This window comes from Hyposmocoma kahamanoa, unplaced genomic scaffold (genome assembly GCF_003589595.1).
Source record: "Hyposmocoma kahamanoa isolate Upper Pololo Valley unplaced genomic scaffold, ASM358959v1 81, whole genome shotgun sequence".
In the NCBI taxonomy this organism is placed as follows: domain Eukaryota; kingdom Metazoa; phylum Arthropoda; class Insecta; order Lepidoptera; family Cosmopterigidae; genus Hyposmocoma; species Hyposmocoma kahamanoa.
In genome coordinates, this window is record NW_020654080.1 from 10,415,216 (window position 1) to 10,440,975 (window position 25,760).

Sequence of the window (25,760 nt, forward strand, 5' to 3'; positions counted from 1 at the left end):
TTGCCATTTTATGGGAATGGGCTGTATGTGGAGGTTCTAACATTTTACCATTTTTTTAATCTATCGTTTGTTGACGCATCACGCTAGATTTTTTTTCAACATGGCACATCCCTCGCTTATACAGCAACATTTAGATATTATTATTATCAAGCCACCTAGTATGTATATGGAATTATTCGGTAGGATTTGAAACACATCTGAATTGTAAAATTACTAGTCGGTGTGTGTTGAGCACGCGACCATTCGTTCCGTAAGTCCGTAGGCCGGAACCCAGTATAAGAAAAAAACGAAATCAGCTATTGCCAAATAAAGCCGAGCAGTTGATACTTTCACGCCACAACTTGCCACTCGCCAAGGTTTGTATTAAATTATGGTCTAAACTTAATGCTAACTCATTCATTATTTTTAACCTTAGTCTATACGTTATCGTATAACCGCCCAGTTACCACGCTTTCACGTACATTAATGACTCACTTCTATTTACAAGGAAAGAACATTTAAATTCCTCTGAATAATACAACCACGCTGTTGCCGTGCGGTGTCGGCACGGCGCACTATGGGAACCCTCTTAAGAGAGCCATCTCATAAATGCTTTTTACAAAAGCATGCGGGGATGCATGTATTATACCTCAAACTGTAGCTGAATAGTTACTCTATTATTATAAATAAGATTCAAATCTCTAACCATTCGTATGGCACAGTTGAAATCATTTGAAGATATAATAAAACAAATACAAAAACAACTGTGTAACTATAGAAAAACAATAGAAATCATATAAGTTTTACCCTATTTTAGAAAGCTTGGAATGTGTACTTTACTTTCAGATAAAAAAAATGTGTAATTTAGTACAACATTATTTAAACAAAAATATATAAACATCATATGTAATATTTTCTTTTTCTAATCTTTGACTTTGAGATATGACAGTTGCCGAAGCTTGCCGAAGTTCTATTTTTTGTGTTATTTTGTAAGAAATATGATATACTTAGATGGCAAACAAAAATTTCTTGCGGTTTCAGTGCGGAACATGTTTTAATTTCGTAAAATATGCAGTAAACTTTTTATTAATTTTAATTTCGTACATTAAGAGTTTCTATTTTTCGGAATTTTTTGCCCGTACCGTCAAAAAACGCATATGACACTATTGTTAGATTATATTTTATATTTTGCGGTATTTTTATCACATATTTCTCACAGAATTTGATTCCAATTGACAAACAGTACCATTAAAAACCGCATAACCGCATTATGATAAATTAGTTTTTATCAAGTAATTTTGCACTCGTCTTCTGTCATTATTTAGTATAAAACAGGGACTTTTTCATTAAACATTACAGTTCTTCATTAGTTTTTGTTATTAGCAAAAGTTTGTTACGCAGTAACTTTCCGCAATGAGTGAATTCTCGTGCACCAGACGCGACTTAAGTCTCGTGTTGATTGAAAGTGATTCGAATTATGTTGTTTCTATTACACATTATATACGAAGCAATTTCACAGAATCTTCAGATGAAAACATAGCAAAAATTATAGCAAATATTCAAAAATCCTTCATAAACCAGTTTCGTCAACGCTTTTCTAAAGCGGGTCGAAAGAAAGATCTGTTTTTAAGTAAAAACAGCAATTGGTTGGATGGCATATTCACGGTGAAACTAGAAGAACCTACATGCCAACCTGAACCTTCTACATCAGAAGAAAAAAGAGGAAGACCTTCTAAAACGTACGAAGATAGTTCAGTGAGCACAAAAAAACGTAAAAACAAGGAATTGCTTGATTCATGTGGACTTGATTTCATATTGAACTCGTACATACAGGGCTTAAGGTCTCGTGGCGAAGTAGAAGAAGCCTTAATTGTTGAAGTTTTACGAACATTGCCGTCAGAAAAAAAAAGTGAAATACGCAATAGTCTTCTTAATGAACCAGCACATATAACAGCGTATTCAAAAGACGAAGCACTCAGCATTTTTATAGAATTAAATCTGAACAAGGCACAGTATGACAATATGAGAAATTGTTTAATTACAAAAAATTGCTTATTGTTTCCTTCTTACAAGTCGATTCGTGAAGCTAGGCGAATGTGCTATCCACCAGAATCTAGCGTTGAAATGACTAACATAAAAGCACAAATAAAACTACAAGATCTTTTAGATCACACTTCAGCCAGACTTCTAAAAATTAATGATGTTTATAAAGTGGGTTCAACCCACTTAATGCTATATTCCAAATGGGGCTGTGATGGATCGAGTGGACAAAGCGAATACAAACAACCCCTGTCTGAAAAGAGTGATCTAATTTCAGACTCTAATTTATTTATTTCATCTTTAGTGCCATTGCTACTTATAGATACCAATACTAATGAAGTATTGTGGATTAATCCTGTTCCTTCGTCAGTGAGATTTTGCCGACCAATTTTGATAGAATTTTCAAAAGAAACAGCTGAGAAAACAACACTGGTAGTCAGCGAAATTAATGCTCAAATTTTAGTCCTGAATCCTTCCCTAATTAATCACAATGGAGAAGGTATTGAAATAAAACACACGTTGTTTTTAACTATGATTGATGGGAAAGTGGCTCAAGTTTTGTCAGAAACTTCCTCAAGTGCTGTTTGCACTATTTGCAGTGCAAGACCTACAGAAATGAATAATTTAGAAAGAATGCGAAACAAACCTGTGGATGAAGCTTCTTATCAATATGGGCTTTTAACTTTGCATTGTTGGATCAGATTATCTTACAATCTAGGTTTTGAAAAATGGTCTGCCACACAAACAGAGAATAAAGATTTAAAAAAGCAAAAGAAAGCTTACGTACAAAGAAGGTTCAGAGAAGAACTTGGATTGAATATAGATAAACCTAAGCAAGTAAGTGGCAACACTAATGACGGTAATACAGCCAGAAGATTTTTCCAAAACTACCATTGTTCATCAGAAATCACTGGAATAAATGAGGAATTAATAAAACGGTTTTATGTTATACTTCAGGTCATGTCAAGTGGTAGAGGTATTGATGCCACGAAATTTGGACAGTATGCATTCGATACAGCACAGCTGTATGTTAATAAATATAAATGGTATTACATGCCGTCATCAGTGCACAAAGTGTTGATTCATGGTGAGAGTGTCATACGTCATTTTTCTGTCTTGCCTCTTGGACAACTCTCTGAAGATGTTCAAGAGTCACGAAACAAAGACTACAAGCAGTTCAGACTTCATCATGCAAGAAAATGTTTGAGGGCAGCCACCAACGAAGACGTTATACACACACTTTTGTATACCTCTGATCCATACATTACAAGCTTGAGAAAACCTTACAACAATAAATATTTGGAACTTCTTGATGAAGCAAAAGAGCTCCTGAGTGACTACTAAGCTATGTTTTTATGTATTCTTGATATTTAAAGTAGGTACTTCATCTTATTAATCTATAAATTTATAAGAACATGCATGGTTAAATCTAAGAAATTAATACTTTTTTATTCCTTAATTTTTTATAACTATAATAAATAAAATTTGACTTATAAAGTGTATATTATTTAAGAGAATATCTATTTAGGTATACCCAGAAAAAAATCAGGTAGATATCATCAAAAACACGGAAGTTATAGATTTATGATATGAAAAGGAGTCAAGGTTCCCATAGTGCGGCGTGAGCGTGAGGAAATTGGTATCGAATAAATGCGCCCTTATAGTGGTTACATGTTGTTTCTTAGTCGGTCGTATTCTAGAACTCTACTCAATGTTCAAGTCAGGATTTGAGCAGACTTGAGTATGATTTCAAGCACTGGAAATACGACCCTAATGGCAAGGACTTGAGTATGATGTTCAGTGCTCACTGCAATATTCAAGTCCTGACTTGAGTATTGAGTAGAGTTCTGGAATACGACCCTTAATTCTTTGATCCATTTTTAAACGATAGATTTAAAGCCATATTAATATAATAAAATACTGAAAATCAATAAATATTATTAGATGTGGGGAATATGAACTTCATTCTTCCCCAATTTGGAGATTTTGAATTTTGCCATCCTCTAAGACTTTGATTAGAGCATTGACAACGCTGGCAGATTATTAATTAGTGGATGGTCCCTGATCTACGACGGTTAGCGTTTCAATCTTAACATCAAAAACACGCTTTATTCTTTGGGTGTTAATGTGACAACGAAAATAACCAATCAATGTTTGAAGATAGTCGATTTTTAAGTATTTGAAGGTAGAGTCAGCATCTACTTGTTTTTCCTTAATGTAACTGTTTTTTGCGTGGAATATCTTCCGATCCTTTCAGATTTGACCTGGCAACACTGCAGTGAAGTGAGTGATTGAGATTCGCTCTGGGCCTTTTGGAGGGAAAAGTGTCGTTTTTATTTTGACTTTCAATTATTTTGTGAAATCTAGTTTAAAGTGGAATAGGATAGTGCTATTGTGCCTTAATCGAAGATTAAAACGCGAAATTATACGAATCTCGAACTAAAATAAAAACAACACAACAAATAAAAAACGATACGGGTGTATCGGCCCGTTTTAAGGAATCCCGAGTCAATCCAAGCACGCCGCCTCAAATTGCCTATCCTCTTTGTGGCGGCTATATTTACAGAAACATAATTAAACTTCATGTTTAGACTGATGGCTTTGCCAAAGCCTTAATAAATTAAAAAATAAATAAAAAATGATTGACAGTGACAGAAATGGTGCAGTATACTTAGTTTGTGCAGTATACTACCAAAGACGATATAATCAGTACTGCACTACTTACTATATACTTTACTTACCGAATATACTGAGTATCTTAAATAGGCTAAAGAGATGTTTAACTTAACAATAAGTATTTTTATCAATAAATAAATGTGATTTTGGCTACAGGTGAAAATTCTTGGTATTGTCGTAAAAATTACGTAACTTCAACAAGAATAAATCGGCGGGACAAAAAGTTTTCGTGTCTTAAGTAATGTATAACCAAAAGTATTATAAGAATACTATAAATTGGGTACAAAAATACACCAAATTATGCAATAGTGTTGGAAACAGTCACCACAATAACCTAAGAAATTTACAGATTATGAAAATTCAGAAAAAACTGAGTTTATTTGCCCCTTGACTTGATGTGCAGTGTGCCTCGTGAAGAGGTATAACACACAAACAAGGAAACTGTGATATGAATGAAACAGAAACGAAACACATCTTTTACTAGGCTATGGATTAAAACTGTTGTTTTAGGAAGAGCTACCAAATCTTTTCTCACAACCTACATTTGTTTATAAAAATAATGCAATGAAGCAGCTGGACTATATACATTTAAGGGCAAGTGTCCATTTGATCAAGATCTTAAAGCGCAAGTCAACATTGGTCCTGATTGGTGGCTTTTTTCTTATTGTCTTCTTCAGACGGAAATTGGTGTGTACCAATGTAGAACCATTATTGCATATTAATTCTGTGGTAAGTTTATTTGACAATGACATTTGAATTTATTTAACTTAATTGATAGCATTATTTGTATATCGTCACCTTAGAGTTAATACCTCGCTTACATGTTTTCATAGAGGTAGTTCTTACTGATTTTTGTTGAAGAAGAACTTATAAACTTCTTGCCCAAATATATTATTAAAGTAATATAATTTCTGAAGGTGGTATAATTTAACTTAGTGTAAGAGGCTAACTACAAACTTTGCGTTTACTACATAATACACCACATTTATATCTTCATTGTGAAAAGTTACATAGAAAACACACATTAGATATTCATTCCAAGACAACGTGTGATACTGCGTACTTGAGTTGTAGTTAGTAATGGCTTCTTTAATGTCTCTTTATTATATTTATAATAGTTGACATTTGTTAGCTGTATTTTGTAATTTATTAAACTGTATGTTTCTCTACTTCCAGTGCACTAGCTTTTGGAATGGAGTAGCAGCAGGGAACTTATGCAATGAATTATGCCAGCCAGAGATTGTACCTTCACTTGCATGTCATAACTATTATGAAAAATCAACAGTGTTTTCAGTACAATGGAATCATACTAACATAGTTTTTAAGTCGGCAAAGAAATCAAGTCAAACTGAAATCCAGAATTGGCCCTATACTGGTGGAAATTTCTATCAATCTGAAAATTATTACACAAATTTGATAAAGACTGCTGTCAAATTAAAATTTAACATTTCTATAACTAATGTTGAAGCTATAAAGCTGTTATATCTTTATTTTGGTTTCAAATGGCCGCATAAAAGTAGAGAGATAGAAAATGTCAGAACTTTAATAGAAGACAATGAATATTTAGCCCTTATTTTGTATCAGAGATTTGATGTGTTCCCAAAGTTAGTGGGAACATGTGGCACTTTGTATGCTGTACAGAAACTGAACACTGTTTCAGGATTTTGGCATCTAATGACATTGTATGATAGTCATGTTGAATGGATTAAGAGAATTAAAATAGCAATTAAAATAATAGAATTTTTAGCACGTTTAGAAAGTGGTCTTCCAGAGGCTTTGTTGATTTGCAATGTTAAGATGAACCATTTTGGTATGACAGATGACTTTAAGAAAGTTATGTACCTAGATTTAGATTCAGTTCACCCTGTAAGTATAGCTGGTCAGATTACAGGTGATGGATCAGAATGTAAAAGTCATAGTGATTGTGATTTTATGAATTGTCGGTCATTTTGTAATTTGATCACTCTGAAATGTCAACATGGTGTGGTTAATAACAATTTACAGATTGTTTGTGAACGAATATTTTTAGGCTGGGTTATGTCAGGGAAGGTTATGGTGCCTGGATTACTAATGGGACCACATACTCCACATGTACTTATAGAGTTACTTGAAGAGTGCGCTAATCCAGCTGGTGAAATTGGGACGCCAAGAGCGCCAGCAACAAAAGAAGTTGGAAAAAGGCTCCATGACTTATTAGTACACATTACTTATTAGTTTAACGCCTTAGTTCCCAAAGTTGTCCATGTGGACTCCCAGGGGTCCACGGGAGACTCAACGGGGGTCTGCATTGGCGTTACAAAAAATGGGGGTGCAAAATTCGTAAGCGGGGGTCCACGCAAAATTATCTGCTTTCGTTAGTGAAGAACTAAAATGTTGGCTTGACTTCACCTATCAATGCAGGCAGATAATGTTTTAAGAAGCTCAGCGACTGTTACTTGTAAAAACTTGCATATTCCATATTCAGTACAACGTGTCTTTTTGTCTTTTTTTGATGTCCACTCACAGCACAATCAATAATTAAATTCTCATGTGTCGAAAACTATTAATTTGTGGTTGGAACTCAGCAATTTGCGTTGCAAATTTTCATAGTTAGATCTAATCTTCACATTTTTTGTCGAGTTTTGAGAATATGGTAGAAATGAAGCTGCAGGGGGTCCACCGGAACCAGCTAAATTTTGAAAGCGGTCTATGAGAAAAAATGTCTGGAAACTTCTGGTTTAACTAGAAAAACACTTCAAATTATGACTTTAATGCACTGCCTGTGATATATTTTGCTGTGATCTCAAAAAGTTCTGGTACCTACTAATGTAAACAAAACTTTGCTGTTAAACTAGGTTTATGTAAAATAAAGTTCTCTAATTTATTTCTTGTCTGCAGGAAAAGTGACTATTTCAAGCTGTCATTGTTCCTTGAATTTATACAAAATATTTTTATTTCCATACAAGACAGGTATTTACAATGCAATGTAATTTTGCATGTTTTGTATTAGTCCCTACAAATTTTTGAAAAAATTCAAGAAGTGCTGACCAGTATGGGTTGTATTTTTAGAATTAAATCACAATGAAATAGTGGTTAGAAAAGTATTGGTAGTAAGAGCGACACTCTATGTGAGTAATGCCAAAAGTTTGCCAGAGGTCGACGAAGATTGGCAGTGAAGCCGTCGCGTCGCGCGGCAAGCACGGCGCATGCGCGACGATGATGAGCGACCTTCCTGCGTCCTTTCCTCCAGCCAGTTGAATCGACGGTTCGTAACGCTTCACCATTCATGTAAACACAAGGAATCGGACTTCACTCTCGTTTGCTGTTTACCAATATCTCGGAACTTTCAAACAACAATACGTGTAGTGTTATGACGTGATCTCATTTCATGGGATTTTGATACACCGGCCTATTACAAGGTTTGTATACTTTCTCACTGTTTACATAATATTAACTCACTTTTTGTTGCATATTTTTATTTCTTTGGTACTTTTCAGTGGACAATGTTTGTTAAAACAGTTTCATCTGGAAACATCTTTCCGAATTAAAATTCGCAATACAACTAGAAGTGACTTTATACTCGTATTATAGTAGTTAAGTGACCTTGACCTCTCACCTTATAGGTCAATGTCCCCACAAGCTCACTATCAATAGAGCAATTAATTACTAGTGTTCGAAGACCTATTTTTCAATTGAGTCACTTATGCAGGGTTAGAACGTGGTTAGAACAGTGACAATTTATGCAGTCTGTTATGTCTGCATGCAATGCTTAGACTATAATTCTACGAATACGCAAGGTTCATTGGTGATGATACTTTAAAATATTCTACATTTTTAATTATTTCCGATGATAATTGAAATCGAGAAAGTAAACACCATTTTCCTTTGTAACTTGATGTTATGATTACGCAATTCTATCTTTTATACAATGTTATCTTTAATTTTTTTGACAAAAATAGGTCTACTACAAAAACAAATTGTGAGATACACTAAACGTTAACCTTTTACATCTGCGCCATAGGTCATACTAACCTAAACCTGTTGGATTTAATAATAATAACGCTCACACTCAACATAGCCCCGCACTAGGGAAACCCTGTGTCGCGGGTGCCATGGACACACACATAGACAACCACAAATTACACCCAAACTCACGAGAGAAATAAATGTAGGCCATACAAACATTTCTCCCGGCCCGGGAATCGAACCTGGGACCTCTGCGTGGCAGTCCGGCATGGTAACCGTTCGGCCACAGAAGCAGTTAAGATTTATGAATGTAATATTGTTTTGAAGATTATGTTGTTCATCGAGGATCTATCATCTTGTCAGGATGTAATAAGTACTTGTCATTCGTGGAGGAAGTGGTCGCCCCAGCCCCAGCTATAAATTACAATCAAAGGACGGTTAAAGGGCTTCGAAATTGGGATCACAACGATGATGCAATACATTCTTTGAGTTATCAGACTAGATTTTTTTTATTTATTAAGCATTGACTTTAGAGCCGTCAGACCTGATAACAAATAATTAAGAAACTTAAAACGTAATATTACTTTAAAGTAAAAATTTGTTCGTATAAAAACTGTAATTATTATTTATTTATTGTGCATTGGTTATATAGCCATCACATTAAACAGGCAAAAAATAATTAAGAACCCCAAAACGTAATAAAACTTAAAACAAAAAAATAATTTGTGTAAAAACTAACCACAAAAACCCCTTTCGGACTGAGTTGGTTCCACTAGTAGGTCCAGTAGGATTTTGAGCGAGTGACAAAAGTAAAAAAAGTTCTGAAACGCTTATTAAACACTACCTGATTTCGATGGCCCTGCAATTAAAGGTGGGCGTGCACCCTTGATAGAACGTCGCTCTTATTATCTTATAAGTAAGTCGTCCAAATTAGGGACTTAACTCCCTATCTATTATTACACCTCGCTAAGTTAAAAGTCTTTGAAATGGGATAGTGTAATAAGTATAACTTCACTGATATTTTTCTCTCTCAGACTGCTCGACGAAAGCTGCTTTTTTCATTTGTTTTGAGTTATGATTAAGTGTTAGGTACTTTAACTTTAACCTTCATAGTTAGTCTAGCCTTGCACTACGTCATACCTATTGAATCATATGTACAGCGAAAAGACATTTTTTATTGTTTCATTATCAAGTTTGTGCCCGTTCTCATGTTTCCAATGAACTCAATACCTTAGGAAACAATGTTTGTTATCGTGAAATCTATTTCTTTTGATGGCTTCTCCCGGAGTATAACTAATACAGGCGTTTGCAGTATATAGATTTTGTTTTGCTATTTGTTTGGTGTCTCTTTTACTCTCGAGGAAACTAATTTGTCAAATTTCACACTTTTTATCTACAGCATCCATTTTTTCTTTTCATTTTAGATTTATTCTGTAATATTCATTCTGATCGAAGATAATGAAATCGTCGCGGTCATCGTTCCACCTATTCATAACGGAAAACGGTAAACTATATTTAACTCGATCCGAGATGTGTTGTTTAAGTGGAAATAAGTCTGGAAGATGTCTACAGTGTGCGTTTTATTTCCAGGAAGGTTATTCAACTCAAAATTACTGTGCAATTTTTAAATGATTTTTTTATTCGTGTGCTAGTACCTACTACCGATTTGGTAACGGGCTTACTTTGATTTGGGGTTTAATATACATATAGCATTCGTTTTATAATGATTTATTATAATATTGGCTATTTATTTGCGACATTAAAGCAGACGGATTTGCACTCTTTTTAATGGACATAAAAAAAGGAGTTTATTCGTTCGGCTGTATGTATGTTTTCAGATATCTCCGTCAATTGTGGACCGATTTTCAAAATTCTTTTTTGTTCGAAAGGGTGCTCTCTAGTGGTGGTCCCATTGTCACCAAGCCAGAATCTAATTAGGGGATCCTGAAAATCGAAGGAAATCCTCAAATTTTATAGGCTTGTCCGTGTATTCACCAATTTCTTCAACAATTGTTGAAACGCACTAGACTAGGTTGGTGGGCTATGGTCCAAACTCCTTTCGCTCATGAAATGTACACTTATAAAAACAGGCCCCCAGTGACCGGCGACTCCAGTGAGTGCGCCGCCGATGACAGTGGACCGGTGGCCCCTGGAGCATGGGGCACATACAATCTCCAACTGTTAAACAACCACGGCTCGTCAAATAGACAACGAAAAACTCAAACATTCTTACGATTAATGTCGCACTGAAGAGCGATTAGTCGAACTATAGAACACCTTGCTTGATATTAACTGGGACGTAATGAACTGTCAGAAGTCAGAAGAGATAGTAGAGTGAAACGGCAAGATATTTTATTATACAGGAAACAGCACCGGTTAGTGTGATGTGGGACTCTTAGGGTCGTATTCCAGAACTCTACTCAATGCTCAAGTCAGGATTTGAGCAGACTTGAGTATGATTTCAAGCACTGGAAATACGACCCTAATGGCAAGGACTTGAGCATGATTTCTAGTGCTTTGAAATATACTCAAGTCCTGACTTGAGCGTTGAGTAGAGTTCCAGAATACGACCCTTAGTCTCCAAGAGGTGGAAACATAACATCAACAAGTAGGAAGATCCTCACAATTGTTCATGTATACGCACCAACTTCCTCATACACAGATGAAGAGATCGAAGACTTTTACGACCTTCTCAACAAAGCCTGTGATGAACACAGAGAAACCTGGACAGTAGTGTTAGGTGATTTTAATGCTAAAGTTGGCACCAGATTAGATTCTGATGACAGTGACATTCTAGGTCCATACGGTTTGGGAATCAGGAATGAGCGTGGTACACGCTTTTTACAGTTTATTCTCGGCCAAACAATGAGTGTTTTCAACAGCTATTTCCATAAAAAACCACATGCCGCTGGACCTGGTTTTCACCCGATAAAATAACCAAAATCGATTTCTGTCCTTCAAATAAACAAATAGTTAACAACGTTGAGATAATCGCTTCAAATTTAATTCAGATCACCGGTCGCTGCGTGCTACCCTTAAATTCAATTTGAAAGTTATCGCCTAAATATTATCAAAGGCACAATGAAGCTGTTAGATAAATCAGCCTGCTGCAAAATAAAGACATTTTTCTCCTTGAATTCCAAAACAGCTTTTAATCACTGCCAGTTGACAGCTCAAATGATATTGAGACCCAGTATATATAATAATATTTTAAACAGTATTAAAAAACTAGTCAAACAATAAATGTCATCTCAAGTACATAAGCAAGAAGAGCAACATTTCAAAAAACCTAATCGAAGAAAGACAATTACTAGGTATTCTCAAGAGTATAGTGGCAAGGATCGGGAAGTAAAAAGAAGCATCCGGAAAAATATTATGAGTCATAACATCACTTCTGTTCAAATTGCATTACATACTAATCGTAACTTACAAGTCTGCAATTAGAGGCACAGAAATAGGAAAACACGTCATAAGTAATTTACGAGACAGTAATGGCGTAAAGCAAGTGATAGGTCGAGGATACTTAACATTTACTACGAATTTTATAAAAATCTTTATTCTGAACCCTCCAACCCAGACCAGCAACAAGCCCCAACAGCATACATATGATCCGAAAACAGAGCTCATAACTATTTCGCAATACATCGAGCACTACTCATCATGAAGTACAGCAAAAGTCCAGGCCATGATAACATCACAGATGCACTCAAGATTGGAGAGCCAGTTCTTTTTCCTTACATCACACAACTTTTCAATTCTATATTAAATACAGGCATTTTTCCAAACAACTTTTGTCATTCGAACATAAATAAATAATGCTGCAAATCAGGCAAAGGCAATTACCGACCTATCTATCAGTCTTGTTTCTCATCTCTACAAAACTTTCATTAAACTAATAGAAAATAGAATATCTGGCACTCTAGACCTACGCGAACCTGCAGAACAGGCTGGATTTCATCGTGGGCTCTCCACCACAGACCGCTTACATGCAGTAAACCAGGTCTTAGAGAAGCATATAGAATACCAACTACCTTTGTATCTTGCATTCATCGACTATTCTAAGGCGTTTGATGGTCTTATTCACAGTTCCATCTTTCAATCGCTGTATAACCAACAAATGGAACCTACTTATATATTCCTTCAAAACATCTATCGCAAAAGTACCGCTGCTGTCAAATTGCAAGTCTCCGGACCATTTTTTCCAATACAGAAAGGAGTAAAGCAGGGTGATCCACTGTCGCCTAAACTCTTCACCGCCACCTTAGACGAGGTCTTCAAGCCATAGCTAATAGTTGGAAGGAGAAGGGAATTGTGGTCGGAGATAAAAGACTAACCAATTTCCGTTTCGCCGACGACACCGTGTTATTCTCCTCTTCTGCAGCAGAGATTGGTGAAATGATCAACCAACTTAACAACGCAAGCCTCGGGGTCGGACTGAGGACGAATTTGTCGAAGGCCAAGGTTATGATTAACAGCACGCAACACAGTGTGAGTGTGGGAGGTTCGGGGGTTGAGTACGTCCAGGAGTACATTTATCTTGGCCAAATAGTCTCTCTCGAACAGGCATGATAAGTAAAAGAGGTAGCAAGACGCACGGAAAATGCCTGGAGACATTTTTGGTCAATGAAAGACCTGATGAAGGGAAAATCACCACTATCCCTCAAAAGAATCCCGTTCTGTCCTTACTTACGGTACTCAAACTTGGTATTTGACGAATTGTCAGAAGTTAGCATTAGGGGTGTGTCACCGAGGCATAGAGTGCAGTATCTAGGAAGAAAAATTGTTAGACCGCGTGCGAAATAGCATACTGCGCTCCGAAACACAAATAGTCGACGTTGGTCATAGAGCCGCGAGCTTAAAATGGAATTGGGCCGGACACATCTGCCGCATATGAAACGAGCTGTGAACAAAGACCACTTCGGAGTGGGTCCTATTAAACGCAAGACGAAGCCGTGGAAGACCTAGAACGAGATGACGTAACGAATTGGACGCGTATATTATGAGGTCTTCGTCTGTAGCAGCGTTAAATCGCAAAGAGTGAACAAAGTGAAGGGCATTTGCGCTGCAGTGGGACAGTAATGGCTGAAAAATGAAAATGAAAAAATCTATACCCTGTACCTGAACTAACGAATGAATAAATGAAACGGCAACAAAAACACGTGTCTGCATCAAACTTCAAGTAGTTGTAAAGTACCCCGTACGAATTGTGCCTAAAATACTTATTACACTACACGATTCCAAGGGCACTTTGTCAAGTCTGGGCGTAGCCCCTTATTAGGACCCCGCTATTAAAACGCTTATTTACACTACCAGATTGTGTAGTAAAGGATAGGGAGTCAAATTTGGGCGACTTAAATATAAGTGAAGTGAAAGTGAGTGGCGGCCTGACTAGGGACCACGCCCACCCTTGTCTTAGGGCCCTTGAAATCGGATAGTGTAATAAGTGTTTAACTTATAGGTCGACCTAATTAAGGACCCTACCTAACTAAATCTTATTACCCTTCCCTAAGAAAAACTTAGGGGCCCTTGAAATCCGGTAGTGTAATATGCAATCGTCTAGCAATCTCGAGTTTATGCCCCTGTTCACGATGTCGTAGCAACTTGGTGTTGAGTCACATTAGCCCTTAGAATAATAACGCATAGAAACCTAGCCCGCACACGCTAAGTGAGGCAAATTGTAGGGCGCCCTATGGGCCTACACGAGCGAGCGGGCTGTCAGTGCTCAAGGTCAAGTAGCACCGCGAACAGCTCAAAAATTTTTGCTACAAATGACGAAATGTGCGGTAATTAGGTTTAAAAATAGATCAGAGAAATATAAAATAGACACTAACATCACATTCCACAAGGAAGTAACGCGTTTCAACTTGTATTTTTATGTAAATATTCACTAAAACAGAAAATTAATTTCGTTGCAACAAGATACGAAAATGTTGCAAAGTAACGGGTTTTTTCTCCCCATTTTGCTATTCTGTTTCAAAATTCAAAATTACGTATTTTTTTGAGAATAGGCAATATCGCGACGGTTGCAAAATTTCTACAAATGTAGGTACACCGCCGCAACAACATCGTAGGGAATTTACGTTAGCTATTTTTACGAAATATATTTAGTATTTGCCTTCATTAGTTTCACGTGAAAAATCATTATTCTTGTTCATCATACACTCATTTAAAAAAAATTGTCATGCCCAGACTCAAAAGTTCTTAACTAAAATTATTTCAGGAACCTAACACTGACTAAAAAGTCATTGTCAGTTCTCCAAAATCGTGTATAAATAACTTTCAGATTCAGGTTCTTTATTGTTATCGTGTAAATAAATATAAATAAATAAATAACGCACACACTCAACATAGCCCCGCACTAGGCAAACCCTGTGTCGCGGGTGCCATGGACACACACATAGACAACCACAAATTACACCCAAACTCACGAGAGAAATAATTGTAGGCCATACAACTATTTCTCTCGGCCCGGGAATCGAACCTGGGACCTCTGCGTGGCAGTCTGGCATGGTAACCGTTCGGCCACGGAGGCAGTTAACGTGTACTTTTCATGTAAACATACCCACAGATAATATCAGGCTATTTATATATTCAAATTCGATAGTCGCACTTAAACTCGCTTGTAGGTTTTTGTTCATATATGACTTAAATAAAAATTAGGTAGTATTTAATAAGGTGCCTACATATTTGCTCGACATTGTCGATCGACAGTAACGATTGAGAATTATAAACGTTTTCGAGGAGTTTTAGAGTGCTTATTACGAATGTAGCATTAATTTCTAAATCCAAGATTGTTGACAACAATTTTCAAAAGTGTATTTTTGGTAAACCATAAGGAAATGGCATGTACATCTGAATACAAGATGGCGGACAAGACTTCTAATTCTTCTTCTTCTAATTCTTCGCCATCTTAGATTTAGAAATATGTGCTATATTCGGAATGAGCAGCCCCAAATACCTTGAAAACGACACTTAACTTGCCATTATTCGAAAAATCATGCCCGCCATCTTGGATTTAGAAATTAGTGCCATGTTCTTAATGAGCACCCCCAAATACCTCGAAAATGATACCCATATTGCATTTATTTCAAAAGTCGTGTCCGCCATCTTGGATTTAGGAATAAATGCCATATTCGTGATGAGCACCTCGAATACCTCGAAAACGATTCCCATAGTGCATTTATTTGAAAAGACGTGTCCGCCATCTTGGATTTAGAAATGAGAAAAGTGTCGGCCTTCGTGTATTCAGATATAAATGCCATTTCCATAAGGATTACCAAAAGTAAATTTTTGAAAATTCCGTGTCACTTGTCACTTGACGTTGTCGATAGACAGTATAACGATCAACAAAATCGAGCGAATCTGTAGGCACCTCTAACTTAACGATGAGTTAAGCAAGATACAATGTCCCCACTTTTGAGGGAAATGTTATTCCAGGGCATCATTATTTGTATATTTGTGTGCGTGCCGACGAGCGTAAATACAAGTTGCTTATGCCTACATGAATTTGATTTTTGCCTCACTTGTGACAGTTCGTTTTTTATGAAACTATCATTCTATGCGTTATTATTCTAAGCATTAGCCGTTATTTTACCGGATCGACGCATTCGATTTTATCTTTTATGTATATTAATTTGTATTGAAACTTAAGTCATTAAATTTGCTATACTGAGTTTCACTCGGGTTTTATAACACTTACCCGACCACTGCGATTAATTCAACCGGTATAGTACGTGGTACTTTTTTGTGGTATGTAAGAGTGAGTAGTTGGGTAAGTATTCAAATGAAACATGTTACTACTTAAAACTAAAATGCTTTCACTGGTAATTTGATTTGTAGTAACAGCAAGTCTATTCTACAGGTTTAAATTCAAATAACATTGCTATTATCTATTCTTTCTGACGCATTCACCGCAAGATCTATGCATATCTTATAATTGTATGTGGCATAGAAGTGATATAGAAGATAATACAATGGAAATAATAAACTACTTTTCAATTCTTGACGTAGTAAGATTTTATTGTTAAACCTACGAAATAAACACATGACCACAAAATGTTTGAAAATCGTAGCCAACAGACCACCTAGGAGCAAATCTAATTTCTGCCCCAAGTATTCAGCTGCGGGTGTTATTCATTATTGATATCGACAGAATCAATTATGGGGAGTTGCCGTTTGCCGACTCAAGTGCAGCCATTTGCTTTATGTAGCATTCATTGGTGGTACATAATTTTAACAAAGCCCCAAGCTGCTTTCTACTCGCAACGCTCAATGATGACCACCTGTGACCACAAATAAACTTAATGATTCATAGTGTGCTATAAATAGTTTTATTCATTAATGTTATAAAGTCAATTGACTTTATAACATCGATCCTTTTGAGATTTTATACAAAGGTAAAATATTAGATTTACTTTGAGAGATCTGCGTTTAGCGTCGTAATTTAGATGTTATATTATGTGTGTGTGTGTGTCTAATTGTAATCTACAATCGGTAATAAATCGGTTTATTTATCGGCTTAATATTAAGAAAAAATAAGAAAGGTGTGTCAAAAGTTGTCAGATTTTTGTGTCATGTTTATATATATATATATATATATATAGTGGGATTGTAGATGATAAATAAACCGAGTTTCCTTGTTATTTTCTTTAATTTGTACGGCAAACAACATGACACAAAAATCTGACATCTTTTGACACACCTTTTTTATTTTTTGTTAATAATACTTCTCAGCAAAAAGGTAGGAATACAAATAGTTTACATTAAAATACGAAAAATACAACTAATCCCACACGGCTATTCCTGCTATTCATCTGTTCCAGATGAATCATCGTTTGAAGTAGTGGTGGTTTCATCATGTTAGCAGAGCTAGATGCGCTGGCTGGGCCTTCACCATAATCAATCTTCCCTACATTATATCGATCATTTCGTTTCTTACAATTGACTTCATAAGGGCCGAAATTTAGGATGTAGTTTATAGCCTTGAACAAACTGGGTTAGTTTAATAATCACCTACTTTCCAACTCTACATTGTATCGTTTCTTTTACTTTTTCTGTTATAAATCGTCCTGTTTTCTTCTTGGATATTGTGTATACTTTCTTTAACTTTTCTCCTGAGCTCTTCTTTTTGTTTATTAAAATTTTGTACATTTTGAATACCATTAATTCTAGAATATCATCATTCTTATCTCGCATTTTTTTAGGTACCACCATTATTTGTGTAACACTGTCCTTCACCTTCCACAGTATACGATTTTCTAGTAAATAATCTTCAAATGGTTCACTCTCTAAAATATTTTTCAGCAAGTTTAATTTCAGTTTCTTTGTCTGCTGAGAGCGTCTGCATATTTGAGTCTGGTTTCAGGTCGGTGTTCGATGGTATAATCATATTCTTCTAGTAGCGGGGTCAGAACTCTCGGATGTAAGTCTTTTTTCTGTAACGTCATTGTTTTGATTATTCCTTGATCCATACATTCATTGATCTGCTTAGTGACAACGTTCAATTCTATACGGTGAAAATCTTCGAGGGTTTTGGTAATTCGGAGCTTCATCTGCGTGGATAATCTTCAATTCAACGTTCGATTCCTTCTTTACATTCTTAGGTTTATAGTCTTCAATCATCGTTTTAATCTTATCTGTGAATCTTGCGTCACCAACCGTCTTTTCATCTTAAACTTCTACCGTCGTAGGATGCAATATCTTCTTTGCGCAAATGCCTTCCGTAGAAATACTTACTTCAACTTCCCTCAGTATCGGGTTGCCAAGTATCACATCAGTAGGTATTGCTGTATCATCAACAACATAAAATTTGCCATCAAAATAACTGTTATCTATTTGTATTTCAGCCGTAAATGAACCTTTAGTTTCGTTTATGCCAGTAAAGCGTAATATAGACTTAGGATCGTAATCTATTTTTTCTTCAGCAACTTTGGTAAAATAAGTTTCGTTGACCAAATTCACGTCACTTCCAGCATCTACTAAAGCTTACTCGAACGTTGTTAATCTTATCTTTGTAAGGGGTAAAACAGCATTTACTTCCGTTTTCTTTAATCTTTAGGGTTTTCTTAGTATCGTTCGAACATTCATTGGATTTGTGCCCATAGTCATCGCACTTGAAGCATTTTACACCATTTGTACAAGCTGGCGACTGATGGTTTATATCTCCACAGTTGTAGCATCGTCTGATGGGAATATTGATATAGATGTGCTTGGTATAGGTGCATGCCGTGACTAATGAGGATTATTCGGTGATGACTTCTTTTTTATGTCAGTATATAGTTCTAGCTTCCTCCGGAATTCTTTCATTGTATTCGTCCCGTATAGAATCGATTTATTCGTCTCTGTGTCCCGTATACCATCAATCACATACTCCATTAAAGCTGCATCTTCAATGACACCGAGCATGGATATCTCCTTCATATGTAAAAAGTACAACTGATAAGTCTCATTTGATTTCATTTTCCATGCGATGAGTCTTTTGTGAATAGTGGCGCTGTTCAACTTACTTCCAAATTGTTCCTTCAGTTCGTTTTTTAGTCTCCCAGCTTTTCAAGTTCGACGTTCTTATAAATAATTTAGCGGTCCCGACGAGAAGCCTCTTTGAGTAGATACATTTTTCAACATTACTCCACTGCATGAGTGACGATATTTCTTCAAAATCTATCGATGAGTCGATAGGATAATCGTTATCACCACTAAAAGGTGTCATTGATTTTTCTAAGTCGTTAATTGAAATTCTTGGTACAGGTACATCCTCTTCTTTGGTGGTATGTTAAAAAAATGTTAAAATAATATTTATTACGTCCCGCAGCATTCGAACGTGCAAAATTGCTTGAAACACTTGTTCAATTACGTCCCGAAGCCTTTGACAGAACTGTCAATACTTATAGTCCTAGTAATTGCAAATCTTTTCGTCGTAATCTTCTTTCACAGCTTGCAACTCGATGATTATTTGCGCACACACACACGCGCACACACATATTTGCGGGAATTTGCGTATTATTTATATATATATAATAATGTAGAAAATACGCACTATTGAAGGTGACGTCCTGCGAGTGCGATCCAAACAAACGAAGTTTACTCATGGTTTAGTCTTATTTTTCATATGATAAGCAATATAAAATGTTTCGAATATACTCAGACTTAAATATTTTTGCATGAAAAAAATAAGTTTGAATGATCAATAAAAATTAAGTTTAAAGAAATTTTCGGTCGTGCATCGTAACAGTCGCGTTACAATATATGTACAGTTTCAAAAATGCATGGATTCAAATACTAAAATATTTTCAAAACCTCTGAAATTTTTCTATAAAAAAAGTAATAATGTGGATATTATTGTAGATTTAGCACGTTGAATGAGTATATTTTCCTTAATAGGTCCTATCAGAAATTAAGCTCCAGACCTTGTTTAGTTTAAAAATCATAAACCCATATTTTTACGTCCAATTTATACGTCCCACTGTTGAACACGGGTCTCCTCTCAGGCGAGGGTATAGTTAGGCCATTATCCGGCACAATGGCCTAATGCGGGTTGGGGACTTCACGCGTTATGAATGCACCTTCTAGAAGGTGCAGCTTTCATTACGATGTTTTCCTTCACCGAAAAGCTCATGGTTTATTTCAAATTGAATTTCGCACATAAATTCCGAAAAATTCGGAGGTGCGGGCCCAGATTCAAACCCACGGCCTCCGCTTGAGAGCCGGTAGGTAGGCGTTTAGCTTACAACATAATATATTTATAGATTTTTACAAAATTAAATAAAAAAAGGTATATTTAACTACTTAATAAAAGTTTGTTCTAAATGCAGGTGTATCTGGGCGGAGCAGGCATGCCGCTCGTCGTTTGAGAGGTGGGTCTATTCGAAGCCTAGCCTAATTTGAGTTTTCTGCTAGCTTCGTTAAAGTATCAATGTCGTTTACCATGCCGGACTGCCACGCAGAGGTCCCAGGTTCGATTCCCGGGCCGGGAGAAATGTTTGTATGGCCTACATTTATTTCTCTCGTGAGTTTGGGTGTAATTTGTGGCTGTCTATATGTGTGTCCATGGCACCCGCGACACAGGGTTTCCCTAGTGCGGGGCTATGTTGAGTGTGTGCGTTATTTATTATTTATTTATTTATTATTTAATGGTACAAATGATGCTGTATTAATATCGCTTAGGCTTTTTCGTAAGAATTTGTTTTTCTTACTTAGCACACGACGTATTTTATACGCGCCATAAACGCGCGTAATCTGTGCGTATACGCGGAGCAGACGCGCTGTAGTGAATCGATTCAAACGCGCGCATACATCGCATTGCAAGCAAGAGGCTTATTTAAACTGCCTCCGTGGCCGAAAGGTTACCATGCTGGACTCGCCACGCAAAGGTCCTGGATGCGATTCCCAGGCCGGGAGAAATATGTGTGTGGCCTACATTTATTTATCTCATGAGTTTGGGTGTAATTTGTAGTTGTCTATGTGTGTGTCGGGTCCATTGCACCCGCGACACTGCGCGTATAAAATACGCTGTGTGCGTAGGCTCTTAATACGTGGCTCTTTGTAAAATATTAACAACCTCTCAGGACCATATTACTAATATCATAAACAAGAACTTTTGTTCTATGACTTTTTACAAAACATTTACCAAAAATTAACTCTTAAGTTTTTGTTGACTATCTGACACGTTTATATCTGTATTTGGTACTATGATTGTAAGTTTAAACGCGCAAGCGTTCTTCTTAACGACCCCTAATCCTGATTCTGCGCGTTTTTCGTCGTACCGCACAGAGAATTCACTGTTTAGAGCGACCTGTTTAAATGTTTTTAGTAGTAATATAGCTTCTTGTGAAAGAGTTCTTTCAGGGAAGTAGGTACTGACACCGTATCTATTTCTGCATCCAAGCAGTAATGTGAGCATTACAGGGTTTCGGTTTGTGTGTTGTGTAGTGTGCTGGTGAAATTACAAGTACATGGGACTTGTCAACTTATGCCTCAGGTTGAAGGGCGCAGTGGCTGTGCCCCTAAGATTTTTGCGAATCAAAGCTCTGAGTGGTACTGCAACTGTATATAGGCGTGTCGCTTATCACTAGGTGCACCACTTGCTCGTCCCGTGCCTGGGTATTATAAAAAAAATATGATGAATTATTAAAAGTCTGACAACAGTAGTTATTTGTTATGCAAGGCTGCAAAGTTGTTGTTTGACGCGAGTGCGTGTATTGAAACCTTAGCAAGCGAAGGGAGCTAAGATTGATCACGCGCTTTCCTCGTGGTTCAAAAATAGATGCCTGAGCGTAGCGAGGGTTTCAAGGCACGAGACGCAAAATAACTTTGCTGCCGAGGGAAACACACAACTTTTCTCCATATATAATGGTACTTGAAAGAAAAACGGTTAAACTATACAAAGTATTTTTTTTTATTCACAAGAAAAAGTTTACTTTCGGATGCGTTCTAAATTTACATCTCATCAACTATTATTCTTGCTTGCACTTATAATTTTGTGTGATTAAGTGATTATTGAAATTATTTTAGTTCTTCGACAAAAAACGCTTTTGCGCGCAGATTTCTAATGAGAAAAAAGCTTTTCCGAGCTAGTGAGGTGAAAAAGTTTTTGTGTATGATGTTAGTAATACAGTCCTGTGAGGTTGTTAGTATTTTACAAATCACCCTGTATACTTGTAAAATATTTTTAAGATCGAGGCTTAATGTAGATACTTGTGACGTCACTGATTACTTAGTTTGTAATTGTCATGTGAAACGTAAAAGGGTCTAGTAGGTCAATTACCTACATTGCTGCTGTTCTGTATTCTTGTTTAAAAATAAAGACTTAAAAATATATATTTACCTCGTTAATTGAATTTTGAACCGGCTAAATACGTATTAACACACCAACCTCATTCCAGCTTTGTTGTTTTGGATCAATTCCAAAAAAGAAAATATCGCATTTGCGCTTGTTTGTCACACTGTTTTTGGGTTTATTGTACCAAATAAAATTTTTCCAGAACTTAATTGGTCATAAGTGTGTCGTCACGTATCTTCACACAATTTCAGACATGCGGAAAGAACACAGAATCATATATTATAACACCTTGAAGGTACCTACTACTTACATGAGGTATATAAATAGAAGAGGGTTACGTTCTGAAACGTTCCCACCCGTTGCAGGGCTTTGGCTGCAATAAAAAAGTAAAAATTTTGAATTTATCCTGTTTTTTAACCACTTCTTCGAAACTCTTAGCTGTAGTAAATAGGTAAGTCATCCCTTTATAATTCAATACAAGAGCTGTGGAGCTAACTGCAGCAAACGAGAGCAATACTTAATTTAAATACAGTCCGTTTCTCTTTCATTAGAAGCAAGAAAACATATTAAAGAGTTGAAAATTAGAGATCGCTTATGCTACGCTTATTTTATAATACTTTGTACTACGTACTTTTATATACGCTTATTTTATAATACTTTGCCAGTGGCTGAAATAGTAGGTAACCGCGAAAAGCAAACAAAATTACTCGGCATGGATCTGTAGAGTCAATGGTGCATCAAGCTTGACACTTTGGATCATTCTTGAATTTAAATCTTAAATGTTAAGGTTGATGTGCTCTTCACTCTGTACGACGAGTATGTAAACGAACTGTGAAAAGTTTACAGCTCTAGACAAATTTTGAATCTTCTGTCCTTTTCTTACTGATAGTCACTACTATACCTACTGGACTATTTGTTCGATCATACTTATTTACGAAAGAAGTATCTAAGCGATAAATTTAGTCGTATAATGTAAAACTACCTACTTCATACTACGGATCCACAGTAATGCTCAATTTTACAACACTCGCAAAAAATCTGGCCAATCTGCATCTGCTGAAATCATCAATATGTTTATTTTTTGTTTATTTTTATTGGACAATTTTAGAACGGACAATTACGTCAACGAGCTTTATGTGTCCATAAACAATCGTTACTTATGTGTTTGCTTTGCGTGGGTTGTTTAGCATTGCACACATTTTCACGTGATCTCCTATGTTAAATTGGAGTTTTTTGTGACTGAATTCTGTTTTGTTTTCATTTGTGAAATATTGTGAATATGACTTAGCTAGCTCCGGGTAAGGTGGACATGGGCTTCGTCGAGAGTAGGTGCGCGGTGCGCTGTAAATGCCCAATGTGGCAGTAGTGGTTGTTTTGTTAACTAAAACTCACAGAGAGAGATATATATACTACTATATAACTAGATAGTCATCTTCGGCTTTAAATCCCAACGCTGTCCTGCTGCAGGGCCATTTTGACTTTATTCACCGTATTAGCTGTGTGGAAATGCCACCGAAAGGTTTGATGTAATGCGTATTATCCCTTAGTATTTAACCACTGTAAATCTATAGGTACTTAGAAGATCGGTTCGACGAGCTTTTCTAGTTTCCTCTTCGTAGTAAATGAGGCAATGGTTGTATTTTCCGCATTTATGGATAGTTCGTGGTCCTTACTCTTGGCGAGTATGGTATTGAAGGTTCCTTTTATAAGAATTGATCGTGTTCTGGCAGTGCCCTAGAACGATGATCACCAGGTCGTCAATAAATACAAAAATAAAAATCATTTATTTTCAGCCAACATAGTCCATGCAAGTTAGTAACATAACACACCTTATAATTCCGTTGTATTAGGATTAGTACGGTACAGTACCTACGTAATTTGTCAGCCTTATATTAACCTCAAAGAGCATGATCCAGCCCCCACCGGCGCGGTGGCTCACTGACTCACACGTAAAACATGTAACTCAGTGAACCTCCGTAACAGTGCTGCATCAATACTGTCTGCTATCTTCTTCAGGATCTCGTGGCTGCTATCCTTCACTCTTCATACTATTGATGTCAATGTTCAGCTGGGCCAGCTTATACAGCAGTTGATAAGCAGCAGAAGTGGCAGCCATAGCAGAGGTAATATTACACCATGATGTGGGCGACTTGTTACTATGGAGGCCACTATAATTTGTCCATGTATTGCTGGTCTTTACGACTTGAAAGTATATTCTACAACACCTATCTCGTAATTAGAGTATCCACGCCTTCGCAGGTTATTATCAAAAGCACCCTCAATGGCTAGAAATGCGTGCAGTTTAATTTGTTTATCCTCGAATGCTCTTTCAATCTTGGAACAGGGCGGTTTCTGTGGAATTTTTGTCACTTACTATAGGCATTAAAATTGCATGGATACAGCTAATAAGAATCAATGTTTCCAGTTGTTTAATCACAGAAATAATGATCTGTGATTAATTAGAACAGTGCTATATTCCAGATTAAAGGGCAAGGAGAACACGTGCATTTGGCAAGGTGACATGCGCTACCTATATTATGTCCCATGACCGGCAACAGTAATTGCCAAATATCTATACTGAAAAAAAAAACGTGATTGAAATATATATATATATATATATATATATATATATATAAATAAGATTTGTTTATAATGATAATATGTTGTTTCTATCGGAGCCTAATCATTGCTACCAACTACAATTATTACAGCAACGGTTTTAATGATTTCAGACACAATTTTTTAAATAGATAAAGATTCATTTAATCACATTGTGATTCATACTTTCAAGAATCTTGGACGGTTAACTTGATAATTTTTTTTTCAGTGTATAAGTACTCAGCCATTACCGCTTTCGGACCGACTGTCTTTTTTTTATAATACCAAGTGACGGGACGAACAAGTGCGCCTGGCGTCAAGCGACACGCCTGTCCATAATAGTTGCAGTGCCACTCAGAGCTTTAAATCGCAAAGACTCTGAGGAGTAGGTACTGCCAATGCGTCCGTCACCCTGGGACATAAGGTGACAAGGCCATGTGCCTGTAATTTTACCACCACCCTTACCAACGCGGCCGCCTTTGCCAACAATAGATTTAAGTCTATGTATTGTTTCTGTTCTTGTGTGTGAGTAATAAAGTGTATACCTATCTAACCTGAACGTACTCTTACAATGAACTCCACTGCTTTTAAACTGTCTGTTTGGCAGTATGAATATCTCACCAAAAAAATATAAATAGATAAAAATATTTGCAAATAAAGGAAATTTGTCAGTTCTACGTAAGCCAAACAATTTTTTTTATTATTTCGCAATTAAGTTGAGTCGAAAGTATTAATTCTCGTTAGA

The 25,760-nt window shown here is 36.4% G+C and overlaps 2 protein-coding genes across 2 annotated transcripts in view; both read left to right on the forward strand.

Annotated features, from left to right (window-relative positions):
* Positions 1–308: 308 nt before the first annotated feature.
* Positions 309–24,467, forward strand: LOC113234182 (protein FAM69C). The gene is made up of 4 exons (XM_026469469.1): positions 309–356; positions 4,852–5,424; positions 5,872–8,093; positions 24,434–24,467. The coding sequence occupies exons 2-3, from the start codon at positions 5,260–5,262 to the stop codon at positions 6,907–6,909; spliced, it is 1,203 nt and encodes a 400-aa protein (XP_026325254.1). The 5' UTR covers positions 309–356; positions 4,852–5,259; the 3' UTR covers positions 6,910–8,093; positions 24,434–24,467.
* Positions 24,442–25,760, forward strand: part of LOC113234181 (glycogen-binding subunit 76A) — an 89,473-nt gene continuing 88,154 nt past the window's right edge. Inside the window, exon 1 of the mRNA XM_026469468.1 lies at positions 24,442–24,540. The gene's annotated coding sequence lies outside the window, so the exon portion shown is untranslated. The remainder of the gene's footprint in view (positions 24,541–25,760) is intronic.